Below are 18,339 nucleotides of genomic sequence, written 5' to 3'. Positions count from 1 at the left end.
ATCCTGATTTTTGTCCCATGTGTTATCTCTGACTTGACCAATCACATGTAAATTGTAGCTTAATCAAAAATAGAAGTTAAGGAAAAGGGTAATTTTCGCATTTTTACAACGAGTGGAATGAATGAAAATAGCAGATGAATTGTAACTGTCAAAGGCAAACTCTTAACGACAAGTACTTAAAACGTAGAATCGTGTGTTGCATGCACTTACCTGTCAATAACCTTTTCGCTTTAGCGGTACCCTGGACAAGTAATACTGAAATCAACCAGACTACGGCTGGCTCATGCAAGAAGAAAATGTGCAGCTGCCTCAGTGTCTTGTGTTGATGAGCCTCAATCTTTGCCAGCAACCATAGAAACCCATGAGAAGAGCAAGGAGGTGGAATTGGAAAATGTAGCTCAGCCTTTGCAAGTGCAGGAATCCACAAGCTTAGAACAAGTTCAAGATCTTTTGTTACCTCCCAATGGTGTTACCTCTGAACTGACTCATGTTAGCGCTTCTCCTCTCACCAATAATGAGCTTCAACCAGAGACTGTATCTGTAGCACCGCTTCCACCCCCTTTGCCTCCTCCTCCTCCACCTCCACCTTTGCCCTCCAAGGAAGATGCCACCAAATCCTTAGAGAAGAGTGACAGCTTTGTTAAACGTCAGAGTGTGGAGAAGGCAGTCCAGCACTCTTCTGGTGTCCCACCAGCACATCTGTTTGACAGCAGTCAGCTAGTCAGTGCCAAGAAGAAGCTTAAGAAGACTGGTGATCTAGAGGGTTTACAGAGAAGGAGAGGTAGCGTGTTAATTTCAATGTATTTAACTGTAACACACATCAGTTCCTTAGTTCTGTTTGAATTGCTCCATAGAAAAGTGTATACTGTGATTAATTTCTAATTATTAATGAAAAAATTAAATCAGTTTCAGTTAACAAACATTGGCAATTCCGATAAATGTTACCACTTCACAGAATCATGGAATCTTAAGGCTTGGAAGGAACCTCAAAAGATCATCTAGTCTAACCCCTTTACAACAGCATGTGGCGTGCTTTTTCAGTCAGACAGAAAACACTTACGAAACTAATTCTATGATATACCTTGTTAGACTAGCTAGAAAATGGAGCTGAACATTGTCTAAAAGATTTTTTTTCCTGTTTAGTTTACAGGTGACACTGCAAATACACGCTTCACCTGAGGGTGCATTGTTTTTTTTAATAACAGGATTTTGCATAATTTATGACTTAGTAAAATAAGTACTTGTCTTGAGACAGAGAGGACCTTGAGAATGCTTTCTTCAGCATTTCTTCAAATTCTCATACAAAAATCCAGAAACCCTCAAGTATCCTTCAGAGCTGACAGAGTATATGTATAACTGCAGTTGGAAGTTAAACCTGTAGTCATTCAACAAAGCATATTAATAACTAGTAAAAGGATAAGAACTTCTTTGGAACCTGAGGAAAAGAGCACAGGGCTGAGCTGAGAGATCTCTTAACAGCTTTTGATTCTGTGCTACTTCTTGTTAACTCTTTATCTCATGTATAAAATGGGGAGAATGGCGGCCATGTTTGAACAAAATAACCATGGTGTTTTGGTGAAACATGATGTATTAGAGCAAAGGTTTCATTTGAAAATCAGAGACGGCTGAACTGTTTTACTGGCAGTCACTGAGTAAAAGTACCTTTAGTGGGCCTCGATTCACACTGCTGCAATAAGGCTCCAATAACATTTTTTTTTAATTCTGGTTTTTTTTTTTTTTTTTGCAATTACAACTAGAGAAAACACCTCTCCATTGACATTTTCCCTCATCCAGATAAAATAAAAATTGAACTGTCTTCATCAATCGGACAGAAACAAGTGTTTCCTCTAGATTTGTCCTTAAATGACTAGAAACTCTTGAAGCAACTGCATAGCTACAGGATTCTTAAGCTCTTAGGAATCTTGCAGTATCTTAAATTTATTACTAATTCTGATCCTGCTGTGCTCCATTTCTGTTTCAGTGGTCTTACTATTTATTTTTCCTTTTATATCCTACAATTTTATATAAAGCATGTATTGTGTGTACAAGTTGATATGCATCATAAAATGACAAATATAAAATCAAATTATATCCTTCTTAAGAGTATTGTTAATTTTTGCAACAGCACTCTACCTGCTGCTCTGTATTCTCTGACATGTTCCCAGTCTAAATGGCTCCAGAAGTTTTTCTCTGTATGACAAAGTGTTTCATGATCCTTCCTTCCTCCTTCAAAAGTGGAGTCCTGTATTATTCTTCTGTTTCCTTCTCATCCTGTTGTCTATCCCAACTGTCTGGGCCATTAGTCTGATGGACAAAGCCCACTGATTGCAGATTGTGTTTTAAAAATGCATTCTTCAATACACCAAAAAGAACAGGAGATAGATATTTATCTATTGGTTGATATGTGCTGCATGTTGGATCTGTGCTATTTCAAAATGTTGTACCTTATTATAACGCATTCTCTGTGGCAGAGATCTTACCTACTTGTTAATTCTTCAAAGAGCCAAAGACTAATTTTTATTTCTGCAGAAAACTAGCTTCAAATTCGTGATGAAGGAAGGATTTGTGATAAAGTATTAAATCTTACTTCCTGGAAGGGAATTGTAAAGGAAGGGAGTTTGTTTTGGCATGCTGTCACGAGATGCTAATACATAGGTGAATCTAGAAAAGCAGGAAATGCACACTGTTGCAGATGGTTGTACTGCTGCTTCCCTCACTGGCACGTAGTACTAGTCTTACTGTAGGTAAAATCAGCCACAAAATGTAAGTGCTGAGAATGCACTGTACAGTCTAATGCTTAAGATATGTACTCAGATACCTGAGTTTCAAAGTCAAGAACAATAACATAATGAACACTTCTTTTGTGTTGGATTCATTGCACCCATTTTGATTTTCTTGACTGCAAACAGGAAAGCCATCTTGTTCAAAATTTTTACTGCCTGCCTTAAGGAGATAAAGTGGTTTCAGAATTACAATTGTGTATAAACCAGTTTTGACCTGGTAGTAGAAGCTAAAACAATCTTTGGGCTACCATTATGATATCATATTATCACATTAATACCATGCAGTTACTTTAAGTCTGTAGGAAGTGTAAATGAAGACTGATAAAATGTTGTAAACAAACCAAATACTGAAGTTGTTTTGATTTGCTGCAGTGAGTTCCCCGATGGATGAAGTGCTGGCTTCCTTGAAACGTGGCAGCTTTCACTTAAGAAAAGTTGAGCAGAGAAGTCTCCCTCCTTTCCCTGATGAAGATGATAGCAATAACATCTTGGCACAGATCAGGAAAGGGGTGAAACTGAAGAAAGTGCAGAAAGATGTTTTGAGAGAATCCTTTACAATTCTGCCTGATACTGACCCTCTGACAAGGAGCATCCATGAAGCATTGCGACGAATTAAGGAAGCATCACCTGAATCAGAGGACGAAGATGAGAATTTACCTTGCACAGACTGGGAAAATTAACCTGTAATTAACCTGGTTTTTTTTTAAATTTCTTTAACGCCTTTTATATAACTATAGCAGCTAAACTTCAGGTTGTGCCTTCTTTGAGACTTAGTATGACTGTGACTAAACTGTCCAACATCCAGTATGGTAAAGCATGCACATATGAATTTAGTGTCACAGACTTTTCAAAGAACGTAAGGTTTATAGTAAGGAAAGAGTTATTCCAGGCAACATCTTAGCTTCTTATTGTTTGAATACTTTCGCTGAATCTTGACAGGACTGCTTCTGTGAAAAGCTCCATTTTATTTAGTAAAGTTGAAGGGACACCTGTGTTACTAAATCTTTGATAGCTTGATTGCAGTCTGTAACCTCAAACTTAATTGAATTTCCAGACTATATAGAGTAAATATACAAACAGATCTTATACTTCTACTACTCATATGAATCTCATGAACTTGCATGATACCAGGCTACAGTGCCTGAAATAACAGGTATTAGACTTCAGGAGATGAAGTTATAGATTTCAGAATAAACCAGAAATTGGCATGAGAGCAATTTTCAAAATTACGCCTACATTAGTACCACAAAGATATTCTTGATTACAACACCACCATAGAGCACTGTTCTTCTCTGGTGGTTCTTTTCCACTACTGGCATGTGGATGAATTTAAGTCTTAATGGCAGTTCCCACAAAACTTAAAATTTGAAGAGAGGTGACAGTCTGTTAAGAATTTATGAAATCCTATGTCTCAAGCTACTCCACTGATAGGCTATTTTCAAGTAATAATATTTAAAATATTCAAAGAGGAAAACAATTGTTGCTTTTATTTCCTTATGAACTAGTCATTGGCTACACTAATGACTTAATACTGTTAAATTATGACATGGTCTTTCTATTCTGTAGCAAATGTACTGCTAATTTTGGAGCTGAAAACCCAGGAGAGGTGGTGTATTTAACTCTTGCTGAAAGTCAAAGTGAAAATAATTTTACTTCCATGTAACTTTTTGCTATACTTGCATACTGAAAACTGTCACTGCAACAGCCTTTGAGAAATCAAGTGACAGTTACAAGACAAGACATGCCTTAGAATTGACTTGACTTTCTCGGTGTAATTGACTTTTAATTTCCTAGACAACTGAGGAAATTTAAACTTTTTGATTTGACTTCATCATTTTGGTAAATCCAACTTACGCTTTGGGAGGTTTGCATTTGTTTAGGAAGAATACTCTTGAATACTGTGGATAATTTTCAAAAAGAAAGGAATTTTCCAAGAGTGACTTCAGGTTTTTTAATTTAGATGGTGAACCCCCTAAACATTTTTTATTGGAAGTGTAGTCTCTTAGAAGTCTAATGTGTACATTGCCATACAGTATAAATAATACACATTTTCCTCTGCTGCCTTTTGCAGCCCCATTGAAGCACCTTAGAGTGCAGGCTGAAAATCATTGCCATGCCTGTAGTGCACTGGTAGTTGTCTCATTTTTACCAGTCTGCAGTTGTGGCATCTTCCCCTTCTGAGGATGCACACGATGAGTTCCTGTGAAGTCACTGGGATCTAAAGCAGGATGTAGTGTCACAGTTCTGAGTGTGTGCTCCTTCGAGATCATCAAACATCTAGAACCTACTTTCTCTTACCAATGTAATATTTCATTATGAAAAGAATACTCTTTTAATGAAATGAGACTATTCAACAGAGAGTACAGATTTTGAGAAATGCTTGCAAAAAATAGCTAACAGCTCAGATAGGAAAAATTGGCCCCTGCTATGAAAGTGTGTGAAATAATGTAGAAGAACAGAGACTGAAGCAAAGCCCTTGTGAAATTCAGCTGAATACTTTTCACAAAGAGCGTACCTGCTTCAACACATAGACTGGTCACCCAGATTTTATCATGCAAGAGTAAAATCTGATGAAAGTCAGTTGTAGAAATTGCAGAATATATCCATGTAACACCATTCTTTAAGATTGACCTACTGATTTTTAACTGTAAGTCCTGCATATACAAAAACCAACTGCACAGAGATTTCAGGTTGAAAATTATTATATAAAAATATATTGGCACATATAGTTGCAGACTGTGCTTAATACATGTACGTCCTTATAGACCAAATGTAATGCAATTATTTGCCTTTGGAATGAAGGGGTAAGTCTGATATAATTATTTTTATCAGGTGCCCAAAAGTGTCTTAATGTATGTGCAAGGAGTAGTAATAATGCCCACTGCAGTGGTTTCATTAATTTTTGAAGACAGACTAATAGTAACTAATTCCTGTGGGAGATGTAGTCATCTCTTGTATTACCTGTTTTGTGAGGTAACTTCTACATAAAGTTATGACTAACTTTTTTTAAGAGCAGTTCCTTCCTTATGGATGCTCTAAAACACGTACAAAAATGCTGAGGCATTCTGTGTATTAGAAGTACAGGGGAACAAGCAGCATAAAGATGCACTAGCTTCTGTATGAAATATTAGACAATTACTTTGGGCCTCTTCAAACTCTCATGTTCATTGCTAGTGGTACCAGAAGGCAAAAAAAAGACCTGGTCATACTCTGTGTGTCCTGGCTGCAGAGTTAGTGTGTAATTATCCTGGGAGCAAAGAGAGAATCAAAGTTTTTAAAGATGCTGCTCAGTGTTGCATGTTGGAATTGCCTGATAGCATTGATCAGAGTGTATTTATGCAGCTGTTTAGCTTTTCAGATGCTTCTTTTTCTTTTTTTCCCTGAACAGGTGACTTACAGCCGCTGACTTGAGGAAAGAAACTGCAGTGGAAGAATACTTTTCCTCTTCATTTCTGAAAACTCAGAGCCAGCAGTTATGACCATCAATTGCACAGGAGGCTTTCTATGGCAAGGAAATAGTCTTTCTTTGACAAAAGATTCAATGTATGGAAAAAATGGCCTGATATGTTAATTTGGGGATCACTTTTTTTCTTTAATTTGTTCAAAAAAAATTATAGTTTGGGCAGAGAGCTAAATTGTTTAGATACGCATTTTATATAATCAAGAATGCCCGATTCTTAAGCACTTTTTATATTTGTGTTAGTAGTGTGTGGCCAGTTAAGTGAGGGGGGCATTTTGAGCTGGGAGAATACTTGCTGTCAGAGTAACTTTGGGATTTGTCCGAGCCATGAAACCAGCTATAAAATGTCCCCTTTACTGCACTGAATATATCATCTGCTTGAAAATCCAACTAAATAGCTGCTTGCAGAGAAGCTTGCTGGGTAGCAGTGTGATACTCAGGAAAGTGCAGAATTCCTAGTTGCACTACGGTAGCTGAAATTCAGTATCACGCAACGAAGATGTTTTTTCTTCTTAGTTTGAATAAGTGTATGTCAGCATGGAAAGTAAGAGGTGACCACAGCACAGTAAGAGTTGAATTCAGTACGTATTCAAGAACGTGTTTGCTTCTAGCATGGTACATAGTAAGACATACTGCAGCAGCTTTTTAGAAGGTCATTTGTAGTCTGACACCTTTTTAAAGTAGACATTTTCATGCTTTTAAAAAATAATATTTAGCTACGCTGAACTGAGTTAGTTATACTTTTATCATTTATTGTAAGAAGCAATATTTTGTAATTTCATACTTAAAATTCTTTTTCTCTTTTTGTTTAAAATAGATTTTGATTATGCTAAGCAGCCTTCTTTGGAAAAGATAAAATCATTTAAACATGCTGATAATTCAGCAGCCGTGAAAACCGTGGTTCTCTTGCTGGTTTTCATTGTTCCCTTTAGTGGCTGCAAAAATGTTTGTATTTTGTACCCAAAAGCCTACTGGCTGTGGGGGAGCGAAAAAAAAATAGTTCCCTTTGATCTTGACTCATTTTTTAAAGGAGAATTACAATTTCCTCTGCCATGAATACTTAGAAATAATCCTAAACTTCATGACTAATGGCTGCAGGCAGCTACTCTTATACCACAGTTCTAAGAGGTATGTCAGTATGGAGATACAAGTAGCCTTGTACCACCTAGAAACTACATGTGGTATTAAAGTTAAAATTATAAGAAAACTGAATTTTCACTAGCATTTTATTTTTTACTAGCATGACATGCAATGTGTTTGAGAAACACACAGTCTCTGTCCTTTGTGTAGTGTGGCCCATTCAGTGCTCCTCTCGTGACAGACAAACTACTATGGGGATTTGATTTTTTAAGTGGAGCTGCTGTCATGAATGGAACACATACTGTGTTAATGTCTAGAACAGGAGATTTCATGTCTTGCCATTTACTTTTTTAAAGAGGCACGGGAGAACTTACATTAGCGGTAGGCTACGTAACATGAAGGAAGCTCAGCTATTGGATCCTTCAGTTGTTCTCCTTTGTTCTCCTGAAATTAAAGCTTTGTCCAACATCTCAAAAGGATGTCTCTCTCTTTACCCTTGCTATCAACACACATTTTCTTAACCTTGTTGCCTTATTTATAAATAAGTTAGCGAACATTAATTTTTCAAAGCACCTGTGAGCAGCATTACTGTAGGGTTGTATTGATTTCGCTGTATTAGTCATCAGGTCCGTATTTTTCTGTCCGGAGATCAGCTCTGTGAAACACTTGATACTGGCTTTCCAAGGACATGACATCTTCTCACACCGCTTCTCTGAACCCCAGGTCACATGGTGTGGCTGCAGGCTGTCCAACATTGTGCTCATGTAGCAACAATGGCGATTTCAAAATCAGTCATTTGGCATTGCCCACACCGTGACCTGTGGTGTATTTTTTCTCTATGTTTCCTGTACTTCCACTCACACCACTCATTAGAACAGAGGATATCAAATATATTTTTGACTGTAGCACAAAACAAAGTGATGTAGAACGGTAATTCAGATGATACAGTTCACCAGAAACTTTAACAGTTTAACAGTGGTGACTGAGCAACATTTTTGTTCATTTTTTCCAGCTTTCCAGCCTGCAGTTTTATTCCTTAGAGTATGCATATGGGACACTAGCAAAATTCCAAGCTGAGGAAAAATAGTGTAATTTTAAAGTATAGGTGCAGTGATCCCCTTGGACAACATTTGTGTCTGCAGTTTATTAATGTGTTGTGATTTATCTAAATAGCTCCATGCTGTACTGTACTACAATTTTCAGATTGGTTTGCCACATGATCTGTCATCTTTGCCTTGAAAAAATGTGTGCATGATTGAGAAAAAGTACTGTCCTTAAACTGTTTTATATTTAGCTTAAATCTTAGATTCCTGTAATAGCTTAGTTTGTAGAAATGAAGTTCTCATATAAACTTGTATTTAATGCGCACACGAAAAACGGTTGTTATGCAGTTTATATCAGTTCAAAACTGCCATCTTCAATGTGGAAAATAAATGGGTTTTTTTCCAAATACTGCTAAAAAAATAATTGAAATTCCTGGATTTTAATCATCCATGAGTCACTAGGTGTCACAGTTTCACATACTTCTCCACTGTGAACAGGCTAATGCATAAAACTTCCCATCCTCTGTAATGTGAAATTTTGCAGTAGGATGGCTATAGCAGCAAATGGGGAAAGTTTAAAACAAACTTAGGGAAAATTGTGACTGCATTGAGATAGGCTCTTCCATAGCTGAGAAAAGCTGTAGTAATTAGGTTGATCTTTGAGAAATCATAGCAAGCATCACTATGGAATAAACACACAAACATATGCAAGGAAAGAGAGCTTCCATAAAAAGACATTTCTGCTTATTGGTATTTTTTGTTTGTGGCTGGACTTGGTTGTTGTGGCCACGTTGTTCTGTTGCTAGTCATTTAGCTTGAGCAGTTTGTCAGCTTTCAGGCTTTTTCCATTTTTAGAAACTATTTTTTTTCTCGTTCAAATTAAAACCGTGTCAGTATAGTGTAGCTGATCCAATGAGGTAAGGAGTTGGAATGCAAAATGTTTCTTGTACAACAGCTTATGTGAGGACTGAAAAATCTTTTGTGAGTGGAAACATGAAACTAAAGACTCAATTTCTACTAAAAGAACCAAAATGTAAGGTAAACAGCAGTAGTCTTTGGATCAGAAACAGAGTTTACATCAATGTGAATTTCACGCTCACATTCACAGAGGTTCCATATCCTTTACAAATGACCATTAGTCTGATTTTATTCACTTTATTGTGTTCTCGTATGTTAGTTAAGTTACCTGTCTAGGGTAGATGAAGGCTCTTTTATTTTTATTAAAATCACTTTTAAGGTTTGGGGTATTTTAAATACCTGACACTCTACATCCTATACCAGACACCTGTAAAATAAATTAGTATGATTATATATTGTGTTCTTTTGTGGCTGCATTGGGGATAGAATTCAACATACTTCACTACATTATTTGTAAAGAATCATTTTGAGTATAAGCACTATATTCTGTAATGTTTAATATTAAAGTAATAACAAGTGCATTATTGAAGATGCAACTTATTGAGAGGGCAGAAACTTTTATTGGTTAATGTTACCCTTATTCTGTTTGTTGCACTGAATTTCAAGAGTGTAATTTGTAAATCGAGTTTGCTCACGTGTGTAATCAGATTTTATTTTCCTTGTAATGCTTATGTAATTAAATTACCTGGATGTATTTCTGGTAATGAGTCCATAAGCAAGGACAATATGCTGTTAGGTTTAGCACTACAGAATAACTGTTGAGAACAAGCAAAACTTTTTGCAAAGACAAGCAGTAAACAAGCACCTTACAGGGAGAGTGCGTTGCATGATTTCAGTGCTACTGGAGCTGACAGACACTAGGCCATCCTAAACTTGGGCTGGAAATTGCTCTTAGGGGTAATAAGCACATCAACATACTGCTATCAGTGCTGTAACAAGTATAGCAATGGCTATTTTTAACCTATAGATATACTGTAATTTTTTTCCTACAAAATAAATTTATATTTAATGCTGCCTAATACATAAATACCTAAAACCAGAATTTTTAGGAGGGTCAAGGGTGGGTGGGCATGCCATTATATTTTTGGGAGGGGCTGTTGTATATAGGATTCTTTGCACTTCCTGTTGACTATTAATCCAAAACTCCTGTATCTGACTGTGGTGAATCTGCAACCTGACAGTTTCATGTTTTTGTTGTGGTTCGGGTCATCTGTGTTCTGTGGCCCAGAGCTTCAGAATCTGACAGAGAAGGTCATCTTTCCATTCGCAAATGTGAATGCTCAGATGTACCTCTGATGTGGAAAATGGCCAAGCGGTAAATTTTACTCTGCTGAGTTGCTAATATTAATGTAGAGTATAATTTAAAGCTGGTATCTAAGGCTGTTAACCAGTTAGCATGTCCATTTGGAATGAGTAAAAAGGATGATGGCTGCTTTGGTAAGTATAGTCCAAACTCCGCAGAGATTTTATTCCAGAAACTGTCACCTATTTGGAAATTAGATGGCTGTAGACTGGCTTGATTTCCAGATTTAGAAATGTATTTTTTATTTCCAAGTTGGGAAATAGGTGTTGGGGATTAGGGATACGCACTTAACATCTCCCAGCATGTTACTATGGTTGCTATATGAATCAGATTTCATCTTAAATATAATCATATACATCATCATAAAATGAACACTTAAAAAATACAGATAGATGCAGGTTGTCTTTGATGAGTGAAGCTGGTGGAGTTTAATGCAACTAACTTCTTTGTGAAGCTTGTTGAATAAATTGGAAGTAATCAAAAGACAACAAATTTGCCATTCACTAGCTTTGTGCAATACTGTCGGTAGACTCAAACACTACTAGCATATTGTATTTGGCTTTCAAGAAAGTTCTTTAACTCCATTATATTCAAAAGGATGTACTAAGTGCATATTTTACTGTAAATGACTCTGCAGATTTACCATGCCTAAAACAGCTCAATGCTATAAAGTATTAAGCAACAAGTATGTTTTTAAAAAGGTAAAAGAACTAAACAAACATTTCTAGCAATACCTAAAAGCTAAAATCAGTTTTAACTGTCTGCTTTTTTGCTCTTTTTTTCTTTAGTGCAGCTTTCCTGCAATGCAAGTTTCTTGCTGTGTATTTCATGTTTTTTATTATCATGACTCAGAAGTTTAAACCTGTACACAAAGTACTGCACTCACCTTCTTGTACGTGCGATGTAACATCATACTCACAGTTTGGTGCTTTAAAATGATTCCTTTTTTTTCTTTATTAAAGGATATTTATTTGACCACTGTCTTGTTTTAACTTTGAATATGTACCAACATTATAAAAATATTTCAGTACAGTTTGGTTCCCACCAAAAAAAAACAACCCCAAAATCATACCTAGTTCGTTCAGGTTTCTGTTGTCCTTTTAACACTTCAAGCTGCCTGTCATTGCTTAACAGCAGATGGCTGTGCCTAAGGTGTGTTACAGCAGGCAAAAATTATATTTAGGCAACATCTTTGTAGACTAAGTCAGGTAAACAATTTCTGTATTGTAGAAGAATCTTGCTCTAAAAAAGTGAGGGATAGTTGTGCTTCAATACAAATCACACACACTTTCCATCTCTTAAGACAAAAATTTGAAAAGGGGTAAAATTTTAACCCAGAACTCTTACTGTCTTTTTCTGCTCTTTTAAAGCTTAGCTGGTGGCAATGCTGTGACACAGACAGAGCAAGCCTCCACCTGCAATCACTTAACAACAGGTAGCGGTAACGGAAAAGCTCAAATCAAAGGGTGTTTCTTCACTGTTCGTTTTTGTTTGTTTGGTTGGTTTTTTTTTAAGATGTCAAAAGCAAACTACATGGTATATGAAGAACTTGGACACTTCAGAAGTACTTTTGTGAGTGTTTTGAAGAGTTTACCCTTTTTAAAATGTATTTATTCTGGGAGAAGGGAAATATCCCAAAGTCATGTCCCAGACTCAAGTTGCCAGCTGTGTGATTTTTCCTACAGCCATTTTGAGTTATTTATCTAGGCATAAGTCTTATGATAGAGCTATGCTTCATTGTCTGTCTTTTTCATTTCACCCTTGTGTTTCTGTCACAACTACAGTGCAGGTCAGTCAGCACAGGCAGGTTCTATCCCCAGGTGGTCCCTTAACATGACAAAAGGAATAAATCAGTGTTTTTCTGGCAATGGAACTTCTGTAGTGCAATTACAGTCCTGAGAAAACAAGAAAAAGATGTAATGTTTGTAATGATTCGATGAAACAAAGGCTTAATTTGCAGTACCATCTACACTGCAGAGTGTCTTAACAAAAATCTGAAGCCTGTCTGGCTTAGGTATCCTGGTGGTGTTTTTCACTTCTGATAGTAGTGGCACATGCAGCTAATTTTGGGTTGTGGCAGAACATGTAAACAAGCAGGAAATGTGTTTCAAAATAAGCAAGTTATTTGATCATTGGTGACTTTTCTTACGAAAGAAGGAGGCTGTGTTTGCAGCCAAAGTCTGTTCCTAATACTATCACTGTGCCTTTAGCAGTGTGTGTGCCCCTGCTCTGCAGGACAGAATTCTTTTTGCTGCCATCAGCTGCAGTCTGCTTTGGCATTGGCTTCAGTAGAGAAGTGGCTGTGGTTTTATGACCTGCAGGTTGAAAATATATTTAATGCATGTATCAGAACTACAGGTCAGTCAATGTATATGTAGATAAACTTGGAAAGCAGTGGTATGCTACTCAAGGCCTAAAAGTTTGTACAACGTAGAAGATGGGAGATGGGTACAACTCTCTCTTCTTTTTTTGCATATTTGTTACATGTCAGGTGTAAAGGGAAGATATATTGTAAACAAGTCTTCACTGGGCCACAGTCCTCAAACCTGTAGAAATAAAACGCCACCTTGGGGAATCCCTTTTTTCTGTTGTATCTAGCAACGGGACAAGGGGTAATGAGATGAAGTTGGAACACAAAAAGTTCCACTTAAACATAAGAAAAATCTTATTTCACTGTGGGGGTGAGGGAGCAGTGGCACAGGCTGCCCAGAGGGGTTGTGGAGTCTCCTTCCTTGGAGCTCTTCAAGACCCGCCTGGACATGTTCTTATGTGACCTGATCTAGGTGACCCTGCTTCTGCAGGGGGGTTGGACTAGATGATCTCTAAAGGTCCCTTCCAACCCCTACCATTCTATGAAAATGTGCTGTGAGCTGATCAAAGTCCAGTCAGGATGATAGTGGTGAAGATTTGAGAGAAAGTCAAGTTTGGTGAAGTTTAGAGAAAGTAAGAGAGATTGACAATGCAAGGGCATCTCTGTCAGGTCTGGAGGATGGAGAGCTGGAAAGAAACTGCAGAACTTCTGTGAGAGAGGCAGATTCTGTGGCAGAATCCACTTTTTACCATATCCTGGTAAAACCTCTGAAATAGATTCCTGCAGCAGTGCAGTTTGTGTCAGCAAAGTGATGGTCTTCGCAGTAAATTGGCTGAGGTGGTACATCTAGTTTACATAGGCTATTTTATTGTTGGGTTAATTACATCTCTTCCTCCTACAAAGTAAAAACACAATGCCTAAACTCTATAGCACTAGAGCTAGGGAAGTTATCTGTGATGTGGGCATAAAGGTTAGTGGTGACTCAGAGATACAGCAGAAGTCCAGGACTTGTGTGAGTTCCCTTCAAGTCGGCAAGAACGAAGCCCATGAAACAGGCTTCTATGATGGGAAGCAGCAGTAAAGAACACTGGGAAAAGGGAAAGTTCACAAGTTTTTGAAAAAGAGATCTGACAATCTCACTTTCCATTTTTACTCCGCTCCCCATCCCCTCTGCTGAGTATAAAGCGGTGTAGGAGAAACAAACCCTAACTATACCAGTGGTTTCTGTGAGAAGGAGGTGGTCATAGAATGGTTATAGAATGGTAGGAGTTGGAAGGGACCTTTAGAGATCATCTAGTCCAACCCCCCTGCAGAAGCAGGGTCACCTAGATCAGATCACATAGGAACATGTCTAGGCGGGTCTTGAAGACCTCCAAGGAAGGAGACTCCACAACCCCTCTGGGCAGCCTGTGCCAGGGCTCCATCACCCTCACGGCGAAATAGTTTTTTCTTATGTTTAAGTGGAACTTTTTGTGTTCCAGCTTCATCCCATTACCCCTTGTCCTGTTACTAGCTACTATAGAAAAAAGGCTCCCCTCAATCTCCTCCAGACTAAACAGCCCCAGTTCCCACAGCCTTTCCTCATAAGGAAGATGCTCCAGTCCCCTGATCATCTTGGTGGCCCTGCGCTGGACTCTCCAGCACTTCCCCGTCCCTCTTGAGCTGAGGAGCCCAGAACTGGATACAGTACTCCAGAGGAGGCCTCACCAGGGCAGAGTAGAGAGGGAGAAGAACCTCCCTTGATCTGCTGGCCACACTCTTCTTGATTTTCCTTGAAATGTTGCCTCAACACGAAGGGCTGATGCTTGAAAACAGGCATAGATTCTTATCTGTACTGTTAGAGCTGCTGCCTGTCTGCGTTACTGCTGAGATTCACACTCACTAATCAATCAAAATTGTGGGGGGGAAAAAAAGCACAAACAAAACAAAAAAATCACATTGACTCTCTGTATCTGCTGCCTCATCCTTTTGTTCTATTGTTATTTGTGTGCTGCCTGTGGGATGTTTGTTGGAGATATTTGTACCACAGACAAGTCACCTGTATTACTTCCTTTCACTCTTCAGCTTGGAAGACTGTAGACCTCTTCGAGACATCTCACTGTGCCTTATATTGTTTATATGAGGCCAAATATATTCATGGTGTTTCAAAGAAAACTCTCAATTTAGTTCATTCTTTCACAACTTCACTAATTTGCATTACCCTCTGTGTGTTACTGTTTAAAAGTCCCAGGAATAAGAAAAATTGAAGAGTCATGCAATTCATACAGAACATTTATATTAACTGTACTTTTTGTTCCTCGGTAGTTGATTTTATTCCCATTAAATTTCAGTAGGACTATAACTGCATTCTTAGCATACAAAATCATCAATGCCTGCTCAAACTGCCATGTGTGTTAACTGCACAATTTCAACAACACAACAGATGTTTCACGAATTGACTTCATATGAATCATCATAAAATTATGGCCTTTCTTCCCCCTCACTCACTTGCTGTGAGTAAAATGACTGTTGGAGTGGACAGAGACCTGCATAAACAATTTGTCAAAGAAGCCATTGCATGCTGCTTTTGGTGCCTAGTGACAATTAAAAAAAACAACCCACTAAAAATTTGGTATCACATTAAAAAAAAATGAAATTAATAAAAAACAATTGCACATCCTGTCCCTTTGTTGCTGGAGCACACATGCCTGTGTCATTCCTGTAATCGTTTCCTGAAGGTTTCCACTGATGGAAGGTCACAACCTCTCTAAGTGATCCAGTGCAGTGCCTACTGAAGGCTTCTCTTAACGCAAGCTGAAACAAATGGCCATTAGTTCTTATGCCCACTAGGGCTGTATAAGCAAGTTTATTCTACTGGCTATGCAGCATCGCTCTGTATGTCCCCTCATCCTCCTCCCAACCCTTCCTGGCTCTGTGACTCAGCCTGGAACTAAATGCTGCTCAGTGGTCAGCCTGGTGGCCCATTTCATGGGCCATTCCTACAGTGCCCGTAGCCAAGAGATGGGATCAAGAAAAGCCACACACTAACGAGTGGTGCTTGGAGCATGTCTACTCTCATTTAATGCATTGTGGGAAAAGACAGGAGAAGTGCAGGACTCATCCTCAGTCGAAGGTACCACTAGTTACCTATGTCTGATTGACAGAGAAAGTCTCTATTCAGGAGAAGTTTGTCACTAGAAAGAAAAAGGTCCCAGGCTACATTTTCAAGGAGGACGTGAGCTGCAGGCTGCCAACCATGACATGCCTTGCTTAGATTTGTACGCAAACTAGCATATACCACATCTAAACCATGAAAATACTCAAACCCAGTTACAATTCCAAGTCAATGCTGTCCCCCATTTCACAGAAAACAAAACTAAACAAACCCCCTTCAAGGCTTTGTCTTTTAACCTCAATTTGCAATAAGAAACTTTAAACAAAAGGCTGTGTCCCATGTAGCATTTGTCAAGGCTGCACCATCAGCCAGCTGGATAAACCTGGATCCTGCCTCCAGCTACCTGCTGCCCCACAGATCTAACATCATCCTGCCTTTTGAGGCAAAGACACAAATCTGTGCAGTCCTTATTGGATATTCAAGGTTTCAGCGATGTTTCTGAACAAGTGTGTTTGGTATTGTCAGCACCAGCTTGGTTCAGTGACTGAATCCAAATCTCAGCCCTTGCTCCCTTTGAAGCTCACCTAGTGGAAGGAGTCTAGCTGTTTTCCAAGAGGACATGAAGATGTTTTCTGTTAGCCCATCAACACATCACTTCAAAGAGCAAGTCATGGAATTTCCTTATAAAAAGTCTAATATATTGAAATACTGCAGATTAGAATACCTTCACTTAAATCTGCCAAGACTTTCCAGCTGATGAAGCCCTGATCCACTAACATACCACCGTCACCAGCCAACTATTTCCCAAGTAGCTTCACCCCAGCTTTTACCTAAAATATGTCACAGAGCTATGCTTATCAGAGTCAGACGTCACCTTACAGCTTCCTCAAGTATCAGCTCCCTCTTCTGCTGCAGCACCTTGAAAGAAAAGCTTTTAAAATGTCATGGCAAATTCCACAGCCACCTGGTAGCTCTTCCTGAGCTCTAAATCAGCCTGTGTCTGTTCAATGTGTTTGCTTTTGAGTAAATCCTGCTCTCAGACAGGGTTACCAGAGGTGGTTGCACATTTGGACATACTGATTGGGTCCCCAGTGTGGTTGCTTGCTCAGCCACAGGGCTGATGTCTGCTGCCTTATGTGGGGCCTTAATTCCTTCTAGAATTTTAGACACCCATGTCCTTGCTGCAGTTTCATTAAGGTAATTTTGCCAAAGTGGCACAATTCCCTTAAAAACCTCTGAACCTACAGCAGTACCGTTTGCAGCTTCCCTGTTCTGCCAGTTCAGACTGTAAGTCTTGTAGCAAGACCTCCCAGTCTGACTCAGGCAGGTGGCGGCAGTTGCACACAGTTCTGCTCTCACCTCTGTACTGGTTCTCTCAGGGAAGTTCCCAAATGTTGTTTTAATTCCTATGCAAAAGATCTGTCTCCTGTCCTGGCTGATGACAAAAATTCTTGGCTTGATGGGAATTTTTGCTGACTAGTGTATGATCCCTTTGTTTTAACAGGAAAATGAGCTGAGTTTCTTCTGAAAACAGCCTGCCAATCCTGACACATTACTGTATGTTGACCTGAGGAGTTACACATGGCTTAGAACAATTTTCTGTTCCTGCAATGCAGTCATCATCAATAAAGAGCATACAAACTGCTGTGTCTTGAAAATACTTGCATTGCTCTCTGGTTTAGCCAGCTTTGACTCAAAGTACTTCCTTGTGACACACTTCAGTAATGCTTGTTTAGAATAAACTTGATGCTTCCTTATTCTTCACTCGGTTCCTTTGGTGTCACCTCCTTTGCTGAGGCTGAGACATTCATGCACAACATACCTTCAGGTGTCTTACATCTTTTATGCTGATGTCCCTACTTGGTCAGCAGGAGACTGGATGCTTACCTATCTCATTCCATAAGCAGTCCATGACTTTCTTACATTTATTGTAAACATGTGCTTGGCTCTTCCATGTTACACAGAAGGAAAGAGCATAGACAGAGAAATGGACAAATACAAGAAATATACTATAAAAAAAGTACTGACTTGTAGTTTCAGAAGATAAAAGCAACCACCCCAAATAAAGCTTTCACTACTTCGTTTTTTCTTTCAAAGAGGTGGGGAAAAGGTGCTTGTATCACCCTTTTCTCCCCCTGCAAGCAAATCTCCAAAACTGCAGAAGCAGTTCTGAAGCAAAATGGCTCAACTAGTAATAACGGGCTACAGTCCGAAGGAGCAACTTCTGAACAAAGGACAATGAACTCTCTGGGGTTGTTTCTGGGACAGTGAGTGCAGTCATGTTTGGGCTAGCTTCCACACAACTAAGCAGGGGTGCAACAGTGACACTGAGCAGTAGGGACTTGGT

General features: G+C 38.7%; 1 protein-coding gene across 1 annotated transcript in view; it reads left to right on the top strand.

Moving 5' to 3' along the window:
• Positions 1-11,562, top strand: part of JMY (junction mediating and regulatory protein, p53 cofactor) — a 61,503-nt gene extending 49,941 nt beyond the window's left edge. The window contains exons 9-11 of the mRNA XM_010205737.2: positions 235-781; positions 3,156-3,466; positions 6,172-11,562. Coding sequence (XP_010204039.2) covers positions 235-781; positions 3,156-3,463 — 855 coding nt within the window. The 3' untranslated portion in view covers positions 3,464-3,466; positions 6,172-11,562. The remainder of the gene's footprint in view (positions 1-234; positions 782-3,155; positions 3,467-6,171) is intronic.
• Positions 11,563-18,339: the final 6,777 nt, after the last annotated feature.

The sequence above is a fragment of the Colius striatus genome, chromosome Z, assembly GCF_028858725.1.
Source record: "Colius striatus isolate bColStr4 chromosome Z, bColStr4.1.hap1, whole genome shotgun sequence".
Taxonomy (NCBI): Eukaryota; Metazoa; Chordata; class Aves; order Coliiformes; family Coliidae; genus Colius; species Colius striatus.
Note: the sequence above shows the minus strand (reverse complement) of the source record. Positions and strands in the feature narration are given on the sequence as shown.